Source organism: Leptonychotes weddellii, chromosome 1, assembly GCF_054177405.1.
Source record: "Leptonychotes weddellii isolate Sample4059 chromosome 1, ASM5417740v2, whole genome shotgun sequence".
Classification (NCBI taxonomy): domain Eukaryota; kingdom Metazoa; phylum Chordata; class Mammalia; order Carnivora; family Phocidae; genus Leptonychotes; species Leptonychotes weddellii.
Window position 1 is genome coordinate 61,278,382 of NC_138369.1, and position 19,161 is coordinate 61,297,542.

Here is a 19,161-nt window from a genome sequence, read left to right on the forward strand (position 1 = left end):
TATATATAATATATATATACCACATTTTCTTTATCCATTCATCTGTCGATGAACACCTGGGCTCTTTCCATAATTTGGCTATTGTGGACATTGCTGCTATAAACATTGGGGTGTGAGTGCCCCTTCAGATCATTACGTTTGTATCTTTGGGGTAAATCCCTAGTAGAGCAATTGCTGGGTTGTAGAGTAGCTCTATTTTCAACTTTTTGAGGAACCTCCATACTGTTTTCTAGAGTGGCTGCACCAGCTTGCATTCCCACCAACAGCGTAGGAGGGTTCCCCTTTCTCTGCATCCCTGCCAACATCTGTCATTTCCTGACTTGTTAATTTTAGCCATTCTGACTGGTATGAGGTGGTATCTCATTGTGGTTTTGCTTTGTATTTCCCTGACGCCAAGTGATGTTGAGCACTTTTTCATGTGTCTTTTGGCCATCTGGATGTCTTCTTTAGAGAAATGTCTGTTCATGACTTCTGCTCATTTCTTGATTAGATTATTTGTTCTTTGGGTGTTGAGTTTGATAAGTTCTTTATAGATTTTGGATACTAGCCCTTTATCTGATATGTCATTTGCAGATATCATCTCCCATTCTGTCGGTTGTCTTTTGGTTTGTTCGACTGTTTCCTTTGCTGTGCAAAAGCTTTTTATCTTGAGGAAGTCCCAATAGTTCATTTTTGCCTTTGTTTCCCTTGCCTTTGGAGATGTGTCTAGCAAGAAGTTGCTGTGGCCTGTGTTCTCCTCAAGGATTTTGATGGACTCCTGTCTCACATTTAGGCCTTTCATGTGAGTCTATTTTTGTGCATGGTGTAAGGAAATGATCCAGTTTCATTCTTCTGCATGTGGCTGTCCAATTTTCCCAACACCACTTGTTGAAGAGACCTGTCTTTTTTCCACTGGACATTCTTTCCTGCTTTGTCAAAGATTAGTTGACCATAGAGTTGAAGGTCCATTTCTGGGCTCTCTATTCTGTTCCATTGATCTATGGGTCTGTTTTTGTGTCAGTACCATACTGTCTTGATGATTACAGCTTTGTAATACAGCTGCTCGAAGTCCAGGATTGTGATACCATCAGTTTTGGATTTCTTTTTCAACATTCCTTTTGGCTATTTTGGGTTTTTTCTGGTTCCATACAAATTTTAGGATTATTTGTTCCAGCTCTGTGAAAAAAGTTGATGGTATTTTGATAGAGATTGCATTGAATGCATACATTGCTCTAGATAGCATAGACATTTAAACAATATTTGTTCTTCCAATCCATGAGCATGGAATGTTTTTCCATTTCTTGGTGTCTTCCTCAATTTCCTTCATAAGTGTTCTATAGTTTTCAGAGTACAGATCTTTTACTTCTTTGGTTAGCTTTATTCCTAGGTATCTTGTGGGTTTTGGTGCAATTGTAAATGGGATCGACTCCTTAACTTCTCTTTCTTCATGACCTGAACCAAAATCCAGAGTCGGCTGCTTAACCGACTGAGCCGCTCAGGTGCCACAGTTGCTGTTTTTATTAAAAACATTTGGAACAGTGCCTTCCTGCCACATAGTAAGTGCTCAATGAATATCAGCTATTGTTTTTATTATCTGGGATGGAGAACACATCAGACCAACTGTTTCTTTTTTTTTCCTTCTTTTTTTTAAAGATTTATTTATTTATTTTACAGAGGGAGAACGTGCATGCGAGTTGGGGGAGGGGTAGAGGGAGAGAATCTTCAAGCAGACTGCTGAGCTCAGAGTCCAACACCACGGGGCTTGATCTCACGACCCATGAGATCATGACCTGAGCCGAAACCAAGAGTCAGACGCTTAACCATCTTTTGTTCTCAAAATTGTTTTTCTAACATAAAGGCTTTCCTCTCCAAAGAGAATTTTGCAAGTATCTTTTGCAAGTATCTTGCTACACTAGGGTGGGTCAGGAAAGCTTTCTGTAAGAAGTGACTTTTAATACAAAACTCCATGGGTAGAAGCCCAAACCATGCAAGGAGAGCAGGGAAGAGGGCTGCTGGGAGGGGAGGACATCTGCCTCATCTCTCTCATGGTACCACCTTCTTCTTCCAGTATGTCTGCTCCACTTACTTCTTGCTACCGACTTCCCTCCTTGGCCATTTCTGATCCCACACAATTGATTTGCTCTTGGCCCATCCTGCCTGCTATGGTCTGAATGTTTGTTTCTCCCAACTTCATACGTTGAAATCCTTAGGCCCCGTGTGATGGTGGGGCCGTTGGGAGGACCCCAGGCCCAGAAGGCGGAGCCCTCATGAATGGGCTTGTGCTCTTACAAAGGAGACCCCACTGAGTTCCCTAGCCCCTTCCTCCATGTGAAGATATAATAAATCTGGGGCCCTGCAGACTTCTCACAGGGATCTGACCATGCTGGCACCCTGATCTCGGACTTCCAGCCTCCAGAACTGTGAGAAATAAATTTGTTGTTAATAAGCCACCCGGCCATGGTATTTTGTTATAGCAGCCCCGAACGGTCTAACACACTAGCCTTGACTATTCCTTTCAGTGTAGTCCCTCCTCCCTTCAACTGGACAATCTCAAGAGTCTCAGATTTTTGGTCTAAGGTGAGAAATTGCTGCACTATCTCATCCAGTCACAGATCAGCTGGGTAGGATGGAGTAATGGTGATAATGGAGGTTGGATGATATGAAATAAAATGATGGCACTTCTCCCCTTTCAACAGGAATTTAGGATTGACAGTCTCCCATAAAAAGGGGTGTTATTCTGGCACATCATGACTGATATTTATAGTTCAGTATGTGCCCACCTTCTCAGTGTTCATATCAGTGAAGAACTTCATGGACACTCACATAGTGGTCCATGTATCAGGTGGCTTAGACAAAGTATGCTGTGGTAAAAATGCTTCCTAAAATCTCAGTGTTGGGCGACTGGATTGAGCATCTGACTCTTGATTTCAGCACAGGTCATGATCTCAGGGTTGTGAGATTGAGCCCCTTGGGCTCCACACTCAACTTGGGAGTCTACCTGAGATTCTCTCTCTCCCTCTGCCCCTCCCCTTGTTCGAGTGCACATGCTCTCTCTCTCTTTAAAATAAATTTAAAAAATCTTAAAAAAAAAAATCTCGGGGCACCTGGCTCAGTCAGTTAAGCGTCTGCCTTCGGCTCAGGTCATGGTCTTGGGGTCCTGGGATCAAGCCCTGCATCGGACTCCCTGCTCAGCGGGGAGTCTGCTCCTCCCTCTCCCTCTGCTCCCTCTCTCCCCCACCCCCTACTTGTGCTTTCTGCTCTCTCTTGTGCTCTCTCTCAAATAAATAAAGTCTTCAAAAAAATAAAATCTCTGTGATTTATAACAAACACTTTGTGCACGTGACATGGCCAATGCTAATTGGTTTTGGCTCTGCTGAATTCTACACATCTTCTCACTCCAGGACCCAGACTGAAGGGGATCCTTTATCTGGGACATGCTGATCGCCTGGTAGAAGGAAAAGAGAACGATGGTTGAACTATATGATGCCTCTTAAAGCTTATGCTTGGAAGTGGTATATTTTACATCTGTTTATATTCCACTGGCCAAAGCAGCTCCACAGCCAAGCCTGGTCAATGAGGGAGGATACTCCCATAAGGAGAGGCGGTAAATATTTTGAACAAATAAAGTCTCACATAGTCCATCACAGCCAGTAGTACCATTTGGTCCCATTTGGCAGGTAAGAAAATGAAGGCTAAAAGTGGTAACTCCATGGAGGTCATAGATTCCAACTCAGCTTGGTCTGGCTTCAGAGTCAGTCTTTTCTACCATGGAATCTCTTCTTTGGGGGATCTTTTCTCTTTTTACACTGTATAGGCAACTGGAATTGTAATTTATTCAGAGCGTAACCACTTCTAATCAGCCCCAGGAGCTCTCCATGAAAATTTCTAGAGGTAAACCACCTTTGAAAGCTTTGGGAAGGATATGAAGCTTCTATAGAAAGGGGTGGGGCTTGGGGAATTGCCCCCATGAGAGCTGACTCTATTCCATTTAGTAATTTTTTTTTAACTGTTGAATTATTTATCTGCTTTACGGGTTTGTGGATCCTTCGGGCAGGGATTACCTATCAATCTATCACCCTTTGTGTGTGTGTGTGTGTGTGTGTGTGGTGTCTGAGCTCCTCAAAGCTATTTTTCTAGATAATTTTAGAAACTTCCAGATTGCACTGGATATTCATACTCACAAAAATTATTAGTGGGGTGGAGAGAGTGCAACTCATCTACCTTTACCAAAGAGCAACAATTTTAGATTTAGAGACCTAGTTGCAGCAGCTCAGTGTATCTTGGGGTGGGGGTGCACTGAAGAAGTTAACAGCCAGCAGAGAATACATACTTCACTATGATTGTAAATCTCTGTTGATTTCCTTTGCCTTTAGTGCACTCTACCCGTTTTAGGGTCCCTGGTTCCCAAGGGCTTGGCGCTGTATGGAACACCGCTCGCTAGGTTTGACTTGCCAGATTTGCGCGTCCATCAGTGTGGGGATTAGGCTGAGGCGAGTGAGGCGCCCAGAGCACTCAATGTAAGGAGGCACTGCCAGGAACCTGGGTTCTCTTGCCCTACTTCAGTCCGGGCCCTGGTGTCCACGATGCATTTACCACAACTCCGCAGCGTGAAAATGCCCGGGCGAGCTTACCTGTGAGAAGCACCTGCCCTCCCGCCCCTACCCGACATGCAGGAGAACCTGGACGACGTCGCCGCCCTGTTACTTTGCTCGGCCCGTGAGGCTCATTTCCAGGTTACCGTGTATGTGTGTCTGGCCCCGGCGTGGTGCGGCAGGCAGAGGGAGGGACGGTGCGCGTGTGCCCGTGCCAGGCGGGGCGGGTCCATATCCGGGTGGGCCGGGTGGGTGGGGCCGCCCCTCCCTCCAGGTCCCGAGGTGGGTGGGGGGTGGGGGTGGGGATGGGGGGTGGGGAGGAGCGCGCGGAGATTCCCTTTCGCCCCTCCGGCTCCGAGAGGGGGCGGCAGAAGGGACGCGAGGGTGACAGGGCGTGCCCACCCTGCGGCTGGGCGCCCGGCAGCGCCCCCCGCCCCGGGGCCTGAGCGGCCGCTGGGACTCGAAACAAGAGGAAGAGGAACCCGAGGAGGGCTCGCCGAACCGGCCGCCCGCTCTCCGAACTTGCCGAGGAAACTAGTGCGGAGGGAGGGGCCGGGGCCGGGGCCGCGGCAGGAGGAGGGGCGGCCGCAGCTGCATCCAGCCCCGTTGGCTTCCTTCCCAGCTCTCCTTCGCCTCCTCCTCTTCCTCCTGTATGAGTCAGGCATTTCCCGGGGATTTGGAGCAGCCACGCGCGGCCCGGGCGCCGGGAGCTGTAGCAGCCGCCGCCGCCGCGCCAGCAGCCCCAGCGCCGGAGCCGCCACCGCGGCGGGCCCCCGCGTTCCCGGCGCGCACGGACCATGGAGAGGGCGGCCCAAGGCGCAGACGGCGGCGGGGGCAGCAACAGCAGCAGCCGCAGCAGCAGCCGCGCCACCTCGGCGGGCTCGTCGCCCTCCTGCTCCCTGGCCGGCCGGGGGGTCTCCAGCCGGTCGGCGGTAGCGGGGCTCGGCGGCGGGGGCAGCCGCAGCAGCCCGGGCTCGGTGGCCGCTAGTCCGTCCGGAGGAGGCGGCCGCAGGAGGGAGCCGGCGCCCGAGGGCGTGCTCAGCAAATACACCAACCTCCTCCAGGGCTGGCAGAACAGGTAACGCGCCCGCCGCCCGCGCCCCCGCGCGCCCCTCCCCGCGCGCCGCTGTCCGTGTGTGTGTGCGTGCGTGCGCGACGGGGCCACCGGCCGAGCGGGTGCTGCCTTCGCCGGGGGCCCTCCCTGCGTCCCGGCGCCTCTCCAGGTGCGGTGCCCGGGATGGGGCGCGCCGTGACCCCACCCCAGGACCGCACCGCAGTGGCGGGGAGGGGGGCGAGGGCCCCGGCTTTCTTATGTACGGGCACCTGCAGGGACTGGAGTGGCGGGAGGAGCGCGCTGGTCCCAGGGCCCTGCCTGCTCGCGGCTTCCGGCACTCCTGAAGAATGGCTGAGGAAGGGAGGCAGAGGGGGCGTGCTCTGTGCCTGGACGAAAAAGCTTTAATACAGCTGGTCCCATCAGAACAATTCTCCCCGTAATATAGTTCCTTTACAACTTCAGTGTTTAAAAACACCACCACCACCACCAGAAACCTACCACTCCTCGGCGCCTTCCGGAGCGCGTGCTACCTCCCGCCCCGTTGGTGGCTTGAGACCTCCAATCTCTGCAACAGAAGTTTAGTTTTTTTCTTTTTTAAAAACAACCTCTCCCCTTTGGAAATGGACAGTTTGCTATTTAAAGTGGTGTTATTTTTTCCCCCTTGAGGTGCCTCTTTGAAGTTCTTTGTTCACTCACTCTATCCTCACAGTTGGGGAACCTAGTTAATGGCCACGTGGAAGGACGGGGATGTCAAGGGAAGGGGCTCCCAGCACATTTGTATTGGGGGTAATATGTGGGACACAATAGAGATTATAGTGAGGAAGACTTGGATGGAGCGGTTGTGGTACTGCTATTTACAGGTTTTTTGTTTGTTTGTTTGTTTTTACTTTGTTTTTCAAAAACAAGTCAGAGGGAGATACAAATGTCCACACAAGAGGAATGGGGGCTTTTTGGAGAACTTGTTGATGAGATCTTTTGTCCTGCCCTTAATAGCCCTTGGGTCTTAGGACTTGGGGTTCTTAAGGATGCTTGTGAAGTTTGAGTCATACCCTGGGAGCTCTTACTTCTCTCTGCTGGTTACCCTAGATTCCTTGGTGCTCTCTCCGGGCAGGTGGATTGGAAATGTTCAGATTGCTTCCAGCAGAAACTTTGATCAGGCAGTTATTTCACACGAAACTCAACTAGGAGGAAGATGACTTCCTAAGTATGGAAACTGAGTTGTTTCTATATAGATATTATAGACAGAACTTTCTGAGTCATCTGGGTTTTCTCGGAGATCTGCTACCATGTCAGTGGAAGTTGCACTATAACTTTTGAATCCTTTTATTTCTCAAAATAGCCCTGGTGTCTACCGTTGCCTCTCCCTTTTCCCCTTCAATTTTTGAAAGCTGAAAAAGAACAGGTAGAGTGTGTAGGATGAGGGAGAGATGAGATGACTAAATCTGATCTCAGTTCTTGATAATTGTGCCTTGTTGGTGACAGCATCTGGTTTGTGTGTTGGGCAGTCACTTTTAATGCTCTCTCTCTCTTTTTTTTTATAAGTAGTATGAGGCCAACAGAGATTTTACCCTGGATTACAGTTGTTTCACTTGGGGACAGTATTTTACCTGCAGTGCATATTAAAGGATTTGCTCTTTGCAGTGGATTTAGGAGGAATTGGAGTCACTCGTGCTTTTGTATAATTTTAAATCCACTGGGGTATTTAGGTTATGCCAGATTGAGAAGAGGCAAAATTGATAATAATAATGATAATAGTAATAATAATATCTATGTGATTGCAGGCTACATGGGTGAAATGCACTGCACACACTGGCGAGGTCTTATCTTGGTTGAGTTTATTTACTGTGATTTATAGCCACCAGTGTTTATTCTTAACCACAGTAGACTCACTGTTTCCTCAACCACTGACTCCAAAAGCATTGTCTCTTTCTAATGGTTAATGTCTCAGTGTCTAGGTCTCTGTTCCCCACATCCACGTTCTCTGAACTGTGGCTGAGGGTCCATTAGGGGTCTGGAGAGGATTTATGATGATTCAGTGACTGCACATTTTTCCCTTCTCAAGGGGAGGTCTGGAACAGTGAAAAGGAAATGAGAAGAAGAGAAAGACAATATATTCACTTGTTCATGAGTTTGTTTATTCAGAGACTATTTATTGAGGACCTACTATGTGCCAGGCACTGTTCTCAGAGCTGGAGCTACTCCAGTGTGCAAAAGGCAAAGGCATCTTCACATGAAGTAGCTGAGGAGATGCAGAATTAAAAAGTAGAAGGAGGGGCCCCCGGGTGGCTCAGTCGTTGAGCGTCTGCCTTTGGCTCAGGTCATGATCCCAGGGTCCTGGGATCGAGCCCCGCGTCGGGCTCCCTGCTTGGCAGGGGGAAAAAAAAAAAAAAGTAGAGGGAGTCCAGAGCTCCCTAGTCTAGGGGAATGCCTTGGTACAAATAGTGGGGTGAGCTGATGCAAATTACCTTCACTTTTGGACCTCATGGCATATTCTTTTGGCAGTACTTTTGAAGTTGCCTGCACTTAATGACAAATCTCCAGCCACAAAGTTCTTAGCATGCATTTCCAGGCTGCCATGCTGTTGATCGTACCCTTCACCGGCTCCCAGGATGTGGTACCTATCACCCGATAGCAGTTTTTACTCTAGTGTCCTCTTGCATAACCTCAAGTTGCTGTATAGCATATATTCTAACGCTCAGCATCATGTTCTGCTGCAATTCACTTGTAGCACACTCGGCCCTGTCACCACACCCTGGGGAAGGCAGTTTGGGCCAGAACAGAAACGAGGTGACATAAAGAGAGGCTACAGGAGAGAAGGCTGCACATTGTGGGACACACTCAAGTCAGGAGAGTACATCCAGAGCACTTGGCTCACACTCATTGGCTGAGGGAATGTGAAATAATCAGAGCATGGTGAAAAATGTACATTAAGGAGACTCTGTAATTCATCATTACAGCTAAGGAAAAATATTTCAGGTATAATAGTAAGGTATAGTTCTATAGATGGTGTTAAAGAGTGAATGCATCTAAACAAATGGGCAAAACAACCTCAGAAGTGGCAGGTGCTATGAAAGATTAAAAAAAATACAGTTGGCCCTTGAACAACTAGGGGGTTAAGGGTACCGACCCCTATACAGTCAAATATCCTCATATAACTTTCGACTTCCCCAGAACATAACTACTAATAGCCTACTGTCAACCAAAAGCCTTACCAATAACATAAACAGCTGATGAACACATGTTTTGTCTGTTACGTGTCTTATATAGTATAATAAAGTAATCTAGAGAAAAGAAAATGTTATTAAGAAAATCATAAGGGAGAGAAAATACACTTCAGTACTGCTGTATTTATGTAAGAAAAAAATCTGTGTATACATGGACCTGCACAGTTCTAACCCTTGTTGTTCAAGGGTCAACTGTATTAAAAAAATGATGAGAAATAAGTATTTGTGGAAATAATTTTGTGTGACTCTAGTGTCTTTACTGCTATTCACATTTTAATCTAGAACACTATCTGTTCACTCACCTTTTGGTTTTCATATGGAGTGAACCAGGGGGAGAGAGAGCCCCAAGAACTAGGAGAGGCAGGCCAGTGCCAGGTCACATGGTGCCTTGTAGGCCAGGGGAAGAATTAAGGCTGTGTTCTGGTGGTCCAAAAGGATTTTAGGCAGAGAAGTGACGTGGTCTGATTTGTGCTTTAATAAGTTCACTCTGGGGGTACCTGGGTGGCTCCAGTTGGTTGAGCATCTGCCTTCGGCTCAGGTCATGATCCCAGGGTCCTGGGATTGAGCCCTGCATTGGGCTCCCCACTTGGCAGGGACCCTGCTTCTTCCTATCCCTCTGCCTGCAGCTCTCCCTGCTTGTGCTTGCTCGCTCTCTGTCAAATAAATGAATAAAATCTTTAAAAAAAAAAAAAAAGCTCACTCTGGGTACTATGTGGAGACGAGATTTTCAAAGGATCAGTCAGATAGAAAAGCAGAGAGACCACTGAGGAGCTCCTCATGGGGGTCCAGGCAAGAGATGCTGGCGGCTTGCAGCTGGGAGACAGGGAAAGTGGAGAAAAGGTACAGATTTGGGGTGGGGAGGCTAGAAATTACTGATGGGTTGGATGAGGAGGTGCGAGAAAGAGAGGGCCAAGGAGAACTTTTGAGTTTGCAGCCCTGAGAGACTTGGGATGTTGAGGTGTCCTTTATAGAGATGAGGGTCACAGGCAGGAACATGTTTGTGGGGAGGATGGGGGACAACCAGGAGTTCCCTTTGGGCTGTGTTCAGTTTGAGATGTCTATACTTAGTAGAAATTGGCCATATGAACTCTAATTTGCTCTAAGGCTAATTTTTTTTTTTTTTAAGATTTTATTTACTTATTTGACAGAGAGAGAGACAGCGAGAGAGGGAACACAAGCAGGGGGAGTGTGAGAGGGAGAAGCAAGCTCCCTGCTGAGCAGGGAGCCCGATGCGGGACTCGATCCCAGGACCCTGGGATCACAACCTGAGCCGAAGGCAGATGCTTAATGACTGAGCCACCCAGGCCCCCCACCACCCCAAGGCTAATTTTAATCTCAAACCCAAATAGAACTATTTTGGGTTTGCTCATAACATCAAGTGTTTGAGAAAATAATTTCTAATTGGATCTAGGAAGTTATATTTAAATATTTGAGGGTCTTCATTGCCATTCAGTTTTTATTATCTAGAGAAAAGAAGACATTGCAAATATGAAACCCACGTCCAACGTGTGTGTGTGTGTGTGTGTGTATGTATGTGATTGGTGGGGTTGTAAGAACTCAGTAAAGTATTAAAAGGCAAGGGGCGCCCTGGGTGACTCAGTCGGTTAAGCATCTGACTCTTGATTTCGGCTCAGGTCATGATCTCAGGGTCGTGAGATCGAACCCCACATTAGCTCCATGCTCAGCAGGTGTCAGCTTGAGATTCTCTCTCTCCACTGAACCCTGCTTACGTGTGCACCCTCTCTCTCTAAAATACATAAATAAATCTTTAAAAAATATTAAAAGGCAAATCTTGAATAAGTGTGGTAAGTATCAGCAAAAGAACACCTCAGGCCAGCAGTGGACATTTATTTAGAATGTAAGGGGAGTGTGGACTCGGGGGCCAAACTCCGACATCAGTATTTAGCATATGTGTTACCTTGGGCCAGTTCCTTAATTGCTCTGGGCTTCCGTTTTCTCATCTGTTAAATGGAGAAAAGATGGTACCCTTCTCATTAGTTCAATGTGAAGATTACATGAGGATACTGGTCTATAAGTGGCTGAGAACAGTGCATAGCAAGATCTGGAGAACTAGAGGCTATTATTGGATCTTCAGTTTGTCCCTCTTAAGTGGATCCTTTCTGGTCCATAAAGTTCTTGGTTTATTTTCTGAATGCTGTGGTTACACTGAGACTCCATTAACATAATTATCCCAGAGTTCTTTGGCGAGGATATGAGGATTTGGTTTTGAAGGGATCATTTTAAAACTTGGAACCCAGCAAACATTTGCGTCAACATGGCAAGTGACTTACTCCCTTCCTCCAGCCTCAGATCCTTATGTCCCTTCCCTGCTCTATTTTTCTCCATAACCACCACCATCTGACACGCTCCGTACTTTACTCTGGTCCCTGCACGAGATGTAAGCTCCCTGAGGACAGAGAATAATTTGTCTGCCTTATTCACCACTGTATCCCCAGTGTCTAGAACAGAGTCTGGCGTATAATAAGGGTTCAGTAGATACCATCGAATAACTGAGAGACTGAATGAATGACAGAGAAGAAGTTAAACTAGGGTTTACTTGTGTTTTGGCCGGTGTTGGCTACTATTATTGTGATTCTTGGTTCTCTGCCTGCTTTTATAGCCTGTCCCTGAGTTCATAGGTCTATCATTTGCCCTGCTCTCAGCAAACATCAGTCTTTGTCTTCCGGGTCAGCAAGTCTGACTCATCTTGTGACATGCCCACCCTGACTTAGGGCCCACCACTGCCCACCTAATGTGGGCCTTTAGTGGCCAGATATCCAGGACCTGCTTTTGACCTGATCTGCATTAATGACATGCTTGAGAATGCAGTGTTTAGCCTCTGGTCATGATTTTCCAGGGTTCTGGGGCTACTTGGCTCATTTAGAAAAGTTGGAGGGGGTACGTATATTAACTTTTAAAACCACACTGAATTAAAATGAATGCTTTCTGAGTACTCCGCAAATTTTAGAGGCAGTTGGTGATACCAGGGTTGAAAAATCACGGCTCTGGGTTTTATGTTCTTGCCCATGTGTACTTAGAAAGTATTCACACATCTTACTGGTCTGGCTTGCCAGATTGTTATGGGCCTGCATACTCAAATCCTTTAGGGACACTGGATTACTTCACGGACAGTGATAATAAAGGGGTGGTTGCCTAGGTTACAAAACAGCATATAATGTGATTTATTCACTTATGGTTCAAAATATTTATTGAGCACCTGCCTGAGTTAACCACTCCCTACGGGATGTGCTCTTCCCCTCCCTTTTTAAAATGGATGCGTATTTGAGGAGATTTACGCCAAATGGTTACCATGGTTTTCCTTTGTTGGCGGGATGGTGGGTGGTATTATTTCTCCTCTTTTCTTTTTTCCATTATTTCTTTTTCCTGAGGTGAACTTACATCCATTCTGCAGTCTGAAAATTATAGAGGAAAAAAAAAGCTTTTCACGTATCTCTGAATAGTTTTTGAGAGTAAATTTGAAGTCTAACATACATTCAGAAGAGTACACAACTCATAAGTGTACCTAGTTCAATGGATTTTCATAAATGGAACATACCCAGATCAAGAACCAGCAGCCGGCCCCTTCCCCCATCCCTCATGGTCATTTTCCCCGTAGGGCCTCCACTGTTGGCTTCCAGCACCTTGCATGAGCTAGGCCTCTTTTTGAATTTCATATTGTACGTGTGATCTTTTGTGCCAGGCATCTTGCTCTTAACATTACGTTTGTGAGCCCCATCCATGTCGCTGTGTATAATTGTAGTCTGTGTCCACTGCTGTTTGGAATTCTACTGGGTGGATATACTAAACACACTGACACTTACCACAGATTGATGTTTGAGCTCTTCCCAGGTTTTCCTTGCGAATAGTGCTGGCATGGTTTTAGAGAATGTATATACGCATTTCAATGGGTGTATACCTAGGAGTGAGATCTTGGGTGACAGTGTTGGCAAATGTCCAGCTTATTAGAGGCCGCCAGAGAGTTTTACAAAGTGGTTGTGTCTGTTAATAACTCCCACCAGAAGTGCATGAGGGTTCTAGGGGCTCCACATCCTCATCTACACTCGATAGTGTCTATTCTTGTTTTAGCCAGTCTGATGGGTATATGGTGGCATCTGATTATGGCTTTAATCCCTTGATGACTAATGAAGTTTAGCATCTTTTTGTGTGCCTGCTGGCCACTTGGATTTCACATTTTGTTAGGTGCTATTTAAGTCCTTGACCATTTATATACTGGGGTATCTGCCTTTTTCATATTGACTTGGGAAAGTTCTTTATATATTCTGGATATGAGTTTGTTGATGGGAATATGTACACATGCACATGGGCACTGCATACATAGAGCAGATATCTTCACTTGTGGTTTGCCATGTCATCTCTTTAACCAGTGCCTTGATAAACACAAATTTTAAATTATAATATAGTCACATTTAAAATTTCTTTCCTGGGGTGCTTGGGTGGCCCAGTTGGTTAAGCGGCTGCCTTCGGCTCAGGTCATGATCCTGAGCCCTGCGTCGGGCTCCCTGCTCAGCGGGAAGTCTGCTTCTCCCTCCCCCCTCTGCTCCTCCCCCCCTGCCCGAGTTCCCTCTCTTTCTCTCTCTCAAATAAATAAATAAAATCTTTAAAAAAAATAATTTTTTTTTCCCTTTATGATTAGTTCCTTTTGAGTCCTGTTTAGGAAATCTTTGCCTACTCTACAGTCATGAGGCTGTTCTCTGATGTATTCTTTCAAGAAAAAAAAACTTTTATTAATTTGAACATTTCTTGAAAGTTTGAATTGATACTGGAGGATGTGGAAGCTGGCAGAAACAATACTGGATTTAAGGCTCCCAGTCTGTATTAGTTTCGTTTGGTTATTATAACAAATGACAACAAACTTGGAGGCTCCCAACAACAGCTGTTTATTTTCTCATGGTTCTGGAGTCCAGAAGTCTGAAGTTAGTTTCACTGGGCCAAAATCAAGGTCTTGGCAGGCTCACGGTTTCACCAGATACTCTAAGGGAAAATTAATTTCTTGCTTCCTCCAGCTTCTGGTGGCTGCCGGCATTCCTTGGCTCATAAGGCGTCACTCCAGGTTCTGCCTCTGTCTTCACGTTGCCCTCTCCTCTGTGTGTGTCCAGTCTCCCTCTTCCTCCCTCTTAGAAGGACTCCTGTGATTGCGTTTAGGGCCCACCCAGATCATCCAGGATAATCGCCCCATCTTAAAATCCTTGGTTGAATCTTACCTGCTGTATGCGCTGTACCATAACATTCGTAGGTTCCGGGGATTAGGACGTGGACATCGTGGGGGTAGGTGGGGTATGGCACACACAGCCTAATTCTAAGGTGGTTCTGAAGCTCTCTTGTCTCCCTTCCCCATCCACCTTTCCCACCCTTCTTTGGTTGCCATGGTGACAGCCTTCTCTGTCTTGAAAGGGTTGCTGTCATGACCGTAAGTGGGTTGGTCATGAAGGGTTGGTGGATGCATTTATCTCTGTCTACTAGACAGACCCCTTGGGCAAATGCAAGGTAGGCATTATTGTGAGGGAAACTCTTTCTAATGCCGGGCAGCAAACCTCATTTGCTTTCTTGGGCAAATCAGACTTTCTTTGGGCTTTCTGTAAATACCATTGAACAATCACTTTGGTAGTAAGTAGTATACATGTAATAATCTGTGTTTTCCATTTTGTCATCTGAATGACTCATTAGCCTGAGGACCTGTTTTTTTTTAAAGGTATAATTAAATACAATAAAATGCACAGGTCTCTGGTGTTCTGTTTGATGAATTTTGACAATTGTTTGCACCATATAACTGCTGCTTCAGAAAGTACAGAACATTCTCTGATTCCCCCCCGCCTCAATTTCTCTGTGCTCCTTGACAGTCAGTTCTCCTTCCCCTGCAATCTGTTTCTGATTTTTATCACCATGAATTAATTTTGTCTGTTCTTTTGTCTGTTTCATATAGATGCATCCATATAGGATATCCTTTTTGGAGTCTGATTTATTTGGTCAGCCTGATGTTCTGAGATTTATCCATGATGCTGCATCTATCAGTAGATAATAATTTTGTTGTTGTTGTTGTTGAGTAATATTATATTCTGTGGGTATGCTACAGCTTATCCATTCATTCATAGGTGGACATTTGGGTTGTTTCCAGTTTTTGGCTATTATCAATAAAACTGCTGTTTGTGTATAAGTCTTTGTGTGGGCACGTGCTTTTATTTCTCTTGGGTAAATTTCCTAGGGATGGGAATTGCAGGATCATGGGATAGGGGAATGGAGAGACTCCCAAAGTGTTTTCCAGAGTGGCTGAACCATCTCCCACTCCCCCAGCACTGTCTGAATGAATGGGTTGCTCCCCATCCCGGCCACCTTCTGAGAGGGGCAGTCTGTAGGAGCACAGGGTGATGAAGTGGTTAGACCTCCTTGCCATTCCAGCTTAGCTTCTTTTTTTGCGGCGTGACTTTGGGCAAGTCACTTAACTCTTCGGGCCCTGGTTTGTTCATCTGTGCAATGATGGTGACCTTGTAGGGTCTCTGTGAGGCTCCCACAGGTGGCAGGTCTAGCGCAGTGGGTGGCGCTCAGTCGGTCCGCAGCAGAAGTTTGTCTCCTGGGAGTCTTACATTTTAGACCGGTGGGTAACTTTGTGGAACCGCGGGGACGAGTTGGTGGTCGTTTTAGACCCCGCCTTAGCAGACAGGCAGATATTTCTGAGCCTTTTCTCCTCTGCGCGGGGACCTAGGTGACAAATTATTTGATTTGCCTCGTGGATGCCTGTCTCCATTTGCTGCGGAGCCTGGGGTTCCTCAGAGTCTGCTCTGGTGGACAGTTGTTTGAAAACCCTGGGAAAAAGAAGAGATGTAGCCTTTGTGTCCCGAAAGGAGGTTTGAAACGATTGTGCTGGAAATGTGGGAGGCTTTCTGCTGCTCTGCCTGGCTCCTGCTTGATGCGATTTGGGGCCGGGCCAAGACAGAACTAAAAAGAAAACCATCCAGAATGTGACTTTTGATAACCCAGACTGGATCGAATGTGGTCACAGCCCAGAAAGGAAGTGCTTTATTTGTGCCTCGTATAATGACATCAATAATTATGATAAAATTAGGAAACATTATACACAGTCCTGTGGCAAGCCTATTCTTTGAAGGTCAAAGAAGGCATTTGAGCCACGAATAACTTTTTCATGTTTTGCTGTAGTTTTCAGAGGGCTGTTTATGTTTTTATGTGGTTTGGGCCCTTTCTATAAATATTCTGATGAAAATGTAACAAGTTGAAAGGCCACCAGCATCAGTTTTTAGTGACTCTTTTCCAGGACGTGGTAAGGGTTTATCTGCAAAGCCAGTTGCATGATCAGTGGCCTCTGAGCAGAGGAGGAGTATGGGATGGGACCGCCGAGGAAGCGGTGGGATTCACGAAGTTCTCCCCCGTGTGGGTTGGCCTGGGGTTCTGCCTGAGCCCCTTGTTCGGGGGGAGTCACATGGGTTTGGTGATGGACACAGATGACCCTCAGCTGGTCGGCAATGGTCAGTCCATCCGAGGCTGCCACAGTTTTCCCAGGCCTTTTGGTTGTGAAGTAGAATCTGGACCGAATTGGGAAACTTTCCAAGTCCCGAGTAGGCAGACAGTATCAGCCCCCAGATACACTCCTCTTTGCTTGTAATTAGGCCTGCTGGAATGTTCATACCCCACATATTTGTGGGGCACCTTTTGTGTGTCTGCCGAATGCCAGGCGAGACGCCGAGGACGCAGGAACAAGAAGCACAGGCCGTATCTTGAGGAGCTGACTGCCTAAAACGGATGGGCAAACTCTTCCTTAGAGGGCCAGGTGGTCAATATTTCAGGCTTCGTGGGCTATCCAGTCTCCGTGGCAACCGCGCAACGCTTGCATGGCAAACAAGCGGGTGCGTCTGTGTTCCAACAAAACTTTGTTTACAAAAACAGGTGGTGGGCTGGATTTAGCCGGTGGGATGGAGTTTGACCATCCCTGCTCTAAAATGACGCCCAGGCCCCTTAATCAAGTAGTGGAGGCAGCCTACAGTGGTGGCTGAGTACGGATTCCGTGGTCCGAAAGCCTGGGGCTTGAATCCTGCCTCGGCTTTTTACTACCTGCTTGACTTTGGACAAGCTGGAACAACCTCTCCGTGCCTCCGTTTCTTTATCTGTGAAGTGGGGGTGATATAGTGTCCATGTCCTAGGGTCGTTGGGATGGACTGAGAAGCTGCGTGTGCGGGGCTGAGGACAGCGGCTGGCACTCATTAGATGCAAGCCGCCCTTACCGTACAGCTGGTGGATCTTCCGTAAGGGAAGCACCTGGCAGGGGGAGCACCAGCTCTTTCTGGGGATGGAGGGGAGAGAGGGGCAGGGGAGCAAGACTAGAATGTTGAGAAGAGCGGCTCATCACGCAGACAGGAGCCCGGGGAAGGCTCCCCGGGGAGGAGGCTTTGTGAGGGCACAGGTTTGGAAACAGGACAGAGGAGATAGGTTTGTTGTGGCTGCAGGTTGTATGTGGGGTGCGGCCAGTTGCGAGGCGGTAAAAGGCTACTGCATGCTGAGACCACAGATCGTAAGCTGTCGGTGTTACTGGAAAGGGGAGGAATACATTTTTGGGTCCAGGAAGCGTCATATTTTACATCTGTTATCCAGTTGAATCCTTACAGTGAGCTGGGGGTGTTGCAGATCTATCCATTCTCTCCTCCTTCTATAGTCACAGAACCCCAGGTTCTAGCTAGATACACGGTTGTCCCAGATAAAACTATATTTGCACCCTTCCTTTCCCTCACAGCTAGGGATGACCATGTGATTATATTCTAGACACAAGCAGAGTTCTCACAAAGTAGTCCTTTGGAACCATCTTTGTACCCTTCCTTCTTTTTCCTTTGCTCTTGGAATATAGACATATGGCCGCAACCAGGATACAGACGTGGTGGTTAGAATTCCGGCAGCCATCTGGAGGCTTGAGGTGACTGAGATGAAGGCCATCAAGACAGAAGAGACTTGGCCTCTGAAGACTCTGTTGATCAGAGCCCTCTCACAAACCTTGGGCTGCCAACCTCTGGAATTTTCCATGATAGGGAGAATAAGCATTTTTTAAAAGCCACTATTCACAGCCAGATCTAACCCTAACTGATGCAGGTCGAATCTGTTCTCCCGAGGAAGAAACTGAGGCATACAGTGACATAAGTTGCCCAGTCGGTAAGTTGTGGAGCCACAATGTGTCTGACTCCAAAGTATATTTTCTTTCCACTACTCTGGAAAGAACTTGGAGGTCTTCAACCCCCTCATTACATCGATGAGCTCACGGAGGGCTTTGCCTCAGGGTAGACCTGTTCCAGCTCATTTCACCGCAAGATAATCATTATTCTGTTTTATCCCTCACTCTCGCTCCCCTGCTGTGGCCTTCCCAAAGAAGGGGTCTCGTGTTTTAATTAGTGGTTTTGTTTCCCTCCCATGGGCAGAATCTCTTTCTGTGAGTAGTTGATGTCTGGTGGTCTTTTTCCTTGGTGAGAAAGCATCACTGCTTGAGGGCTGTGTTTAGAGCCTTCATAGTCCTCCTTAGTAATGACTTCGCTTGCTCGTCCTGTCCTTTCTTTACCTGGGCTTTTAGGGCTGGTGGAGGGGGCTCCTTGGCCCTTTGACTTCGTCTAAGAACTGGCAGATAAATCTTGATTTACACAGAAGCCTCCCAGTTCATTAAGCTCAGAATGCAGACTTTGGCCGACAGAGGTCACATGTTTTGAACATACTTTGCTTTTCAGATTCCTGTGTATCTGAGTCCCACCCTATTACTAATACCTTAAAAATGGGCCTCCCGATCCCTTGGGTAACCACACAGCGCAGAACTTTTCTGTGTGCATTTTCCAGCTGACTCATTCAGTGGATCTGTCCCTAGAAAGTTGAACAGGGGAAAAGCCAGTTTGTGCTTGTAAGCACTGTTGAGAGAGCCCTGTTGCATGTTTATTATATAGCAGTTCACATTTACGTCGCTCTTTGGGCTAGCAAAATTCTTCGTGGTAATTTTTGTTAGCCTGGCTGTTGTGTGCTGTTTGCTTTTTTATGAGAAGTCTGCTGTTGCTACCTTGGCCCAAAGTGTGTTTTAACACTCTTGGAGTCACTTAGTTAATTCAGAGTTTCCCGTAACTGAAGTTTTTCTGTCAAATATCCATTTTCACGATTCCTTCAGAGTCTGCTGAAACTCAGGAAAATAGTGTGAAATAATGGCCCAAACTCCACAGTGTTTCCTCATGCTAGAATAAGAAGATAGGCCATTTTTTTTTTAAAGATTTTTTTTTTTTTAAAGATTTTATTTATTTTTATTGGAGAGAGAGAGAATGAGAGAGAG

At 46.8% G+C, this 19,161-nt stretch overlaps 1 protein-coding gene across 1 annotated transcript in view; it reads left to right on the top strand.

Annotated features, from left to right (window-relative positions):
• Positions 1-4,889: 4,889 nt before the first annotated feature.
• The window catches only part of OSBPL10 (oxysterol binding protein like 10), a 280,920-nt gene continuing 266,648 nt past the window's right edge, over positions 4,890-19,161 (top strand). Inside the window, exon 1 of the mRNA XM_081825542.1 lies at positions 4,890-5,649. Within this exon, the coding sequence (XP_081681668.1) occupies positions 5,369-5,649 (281 nt within the window). The 5' untranslated portion in view covers positions 4,890-5,368. The remainder of the gene's footprint in view (positions 5,650-19,161) is intronic.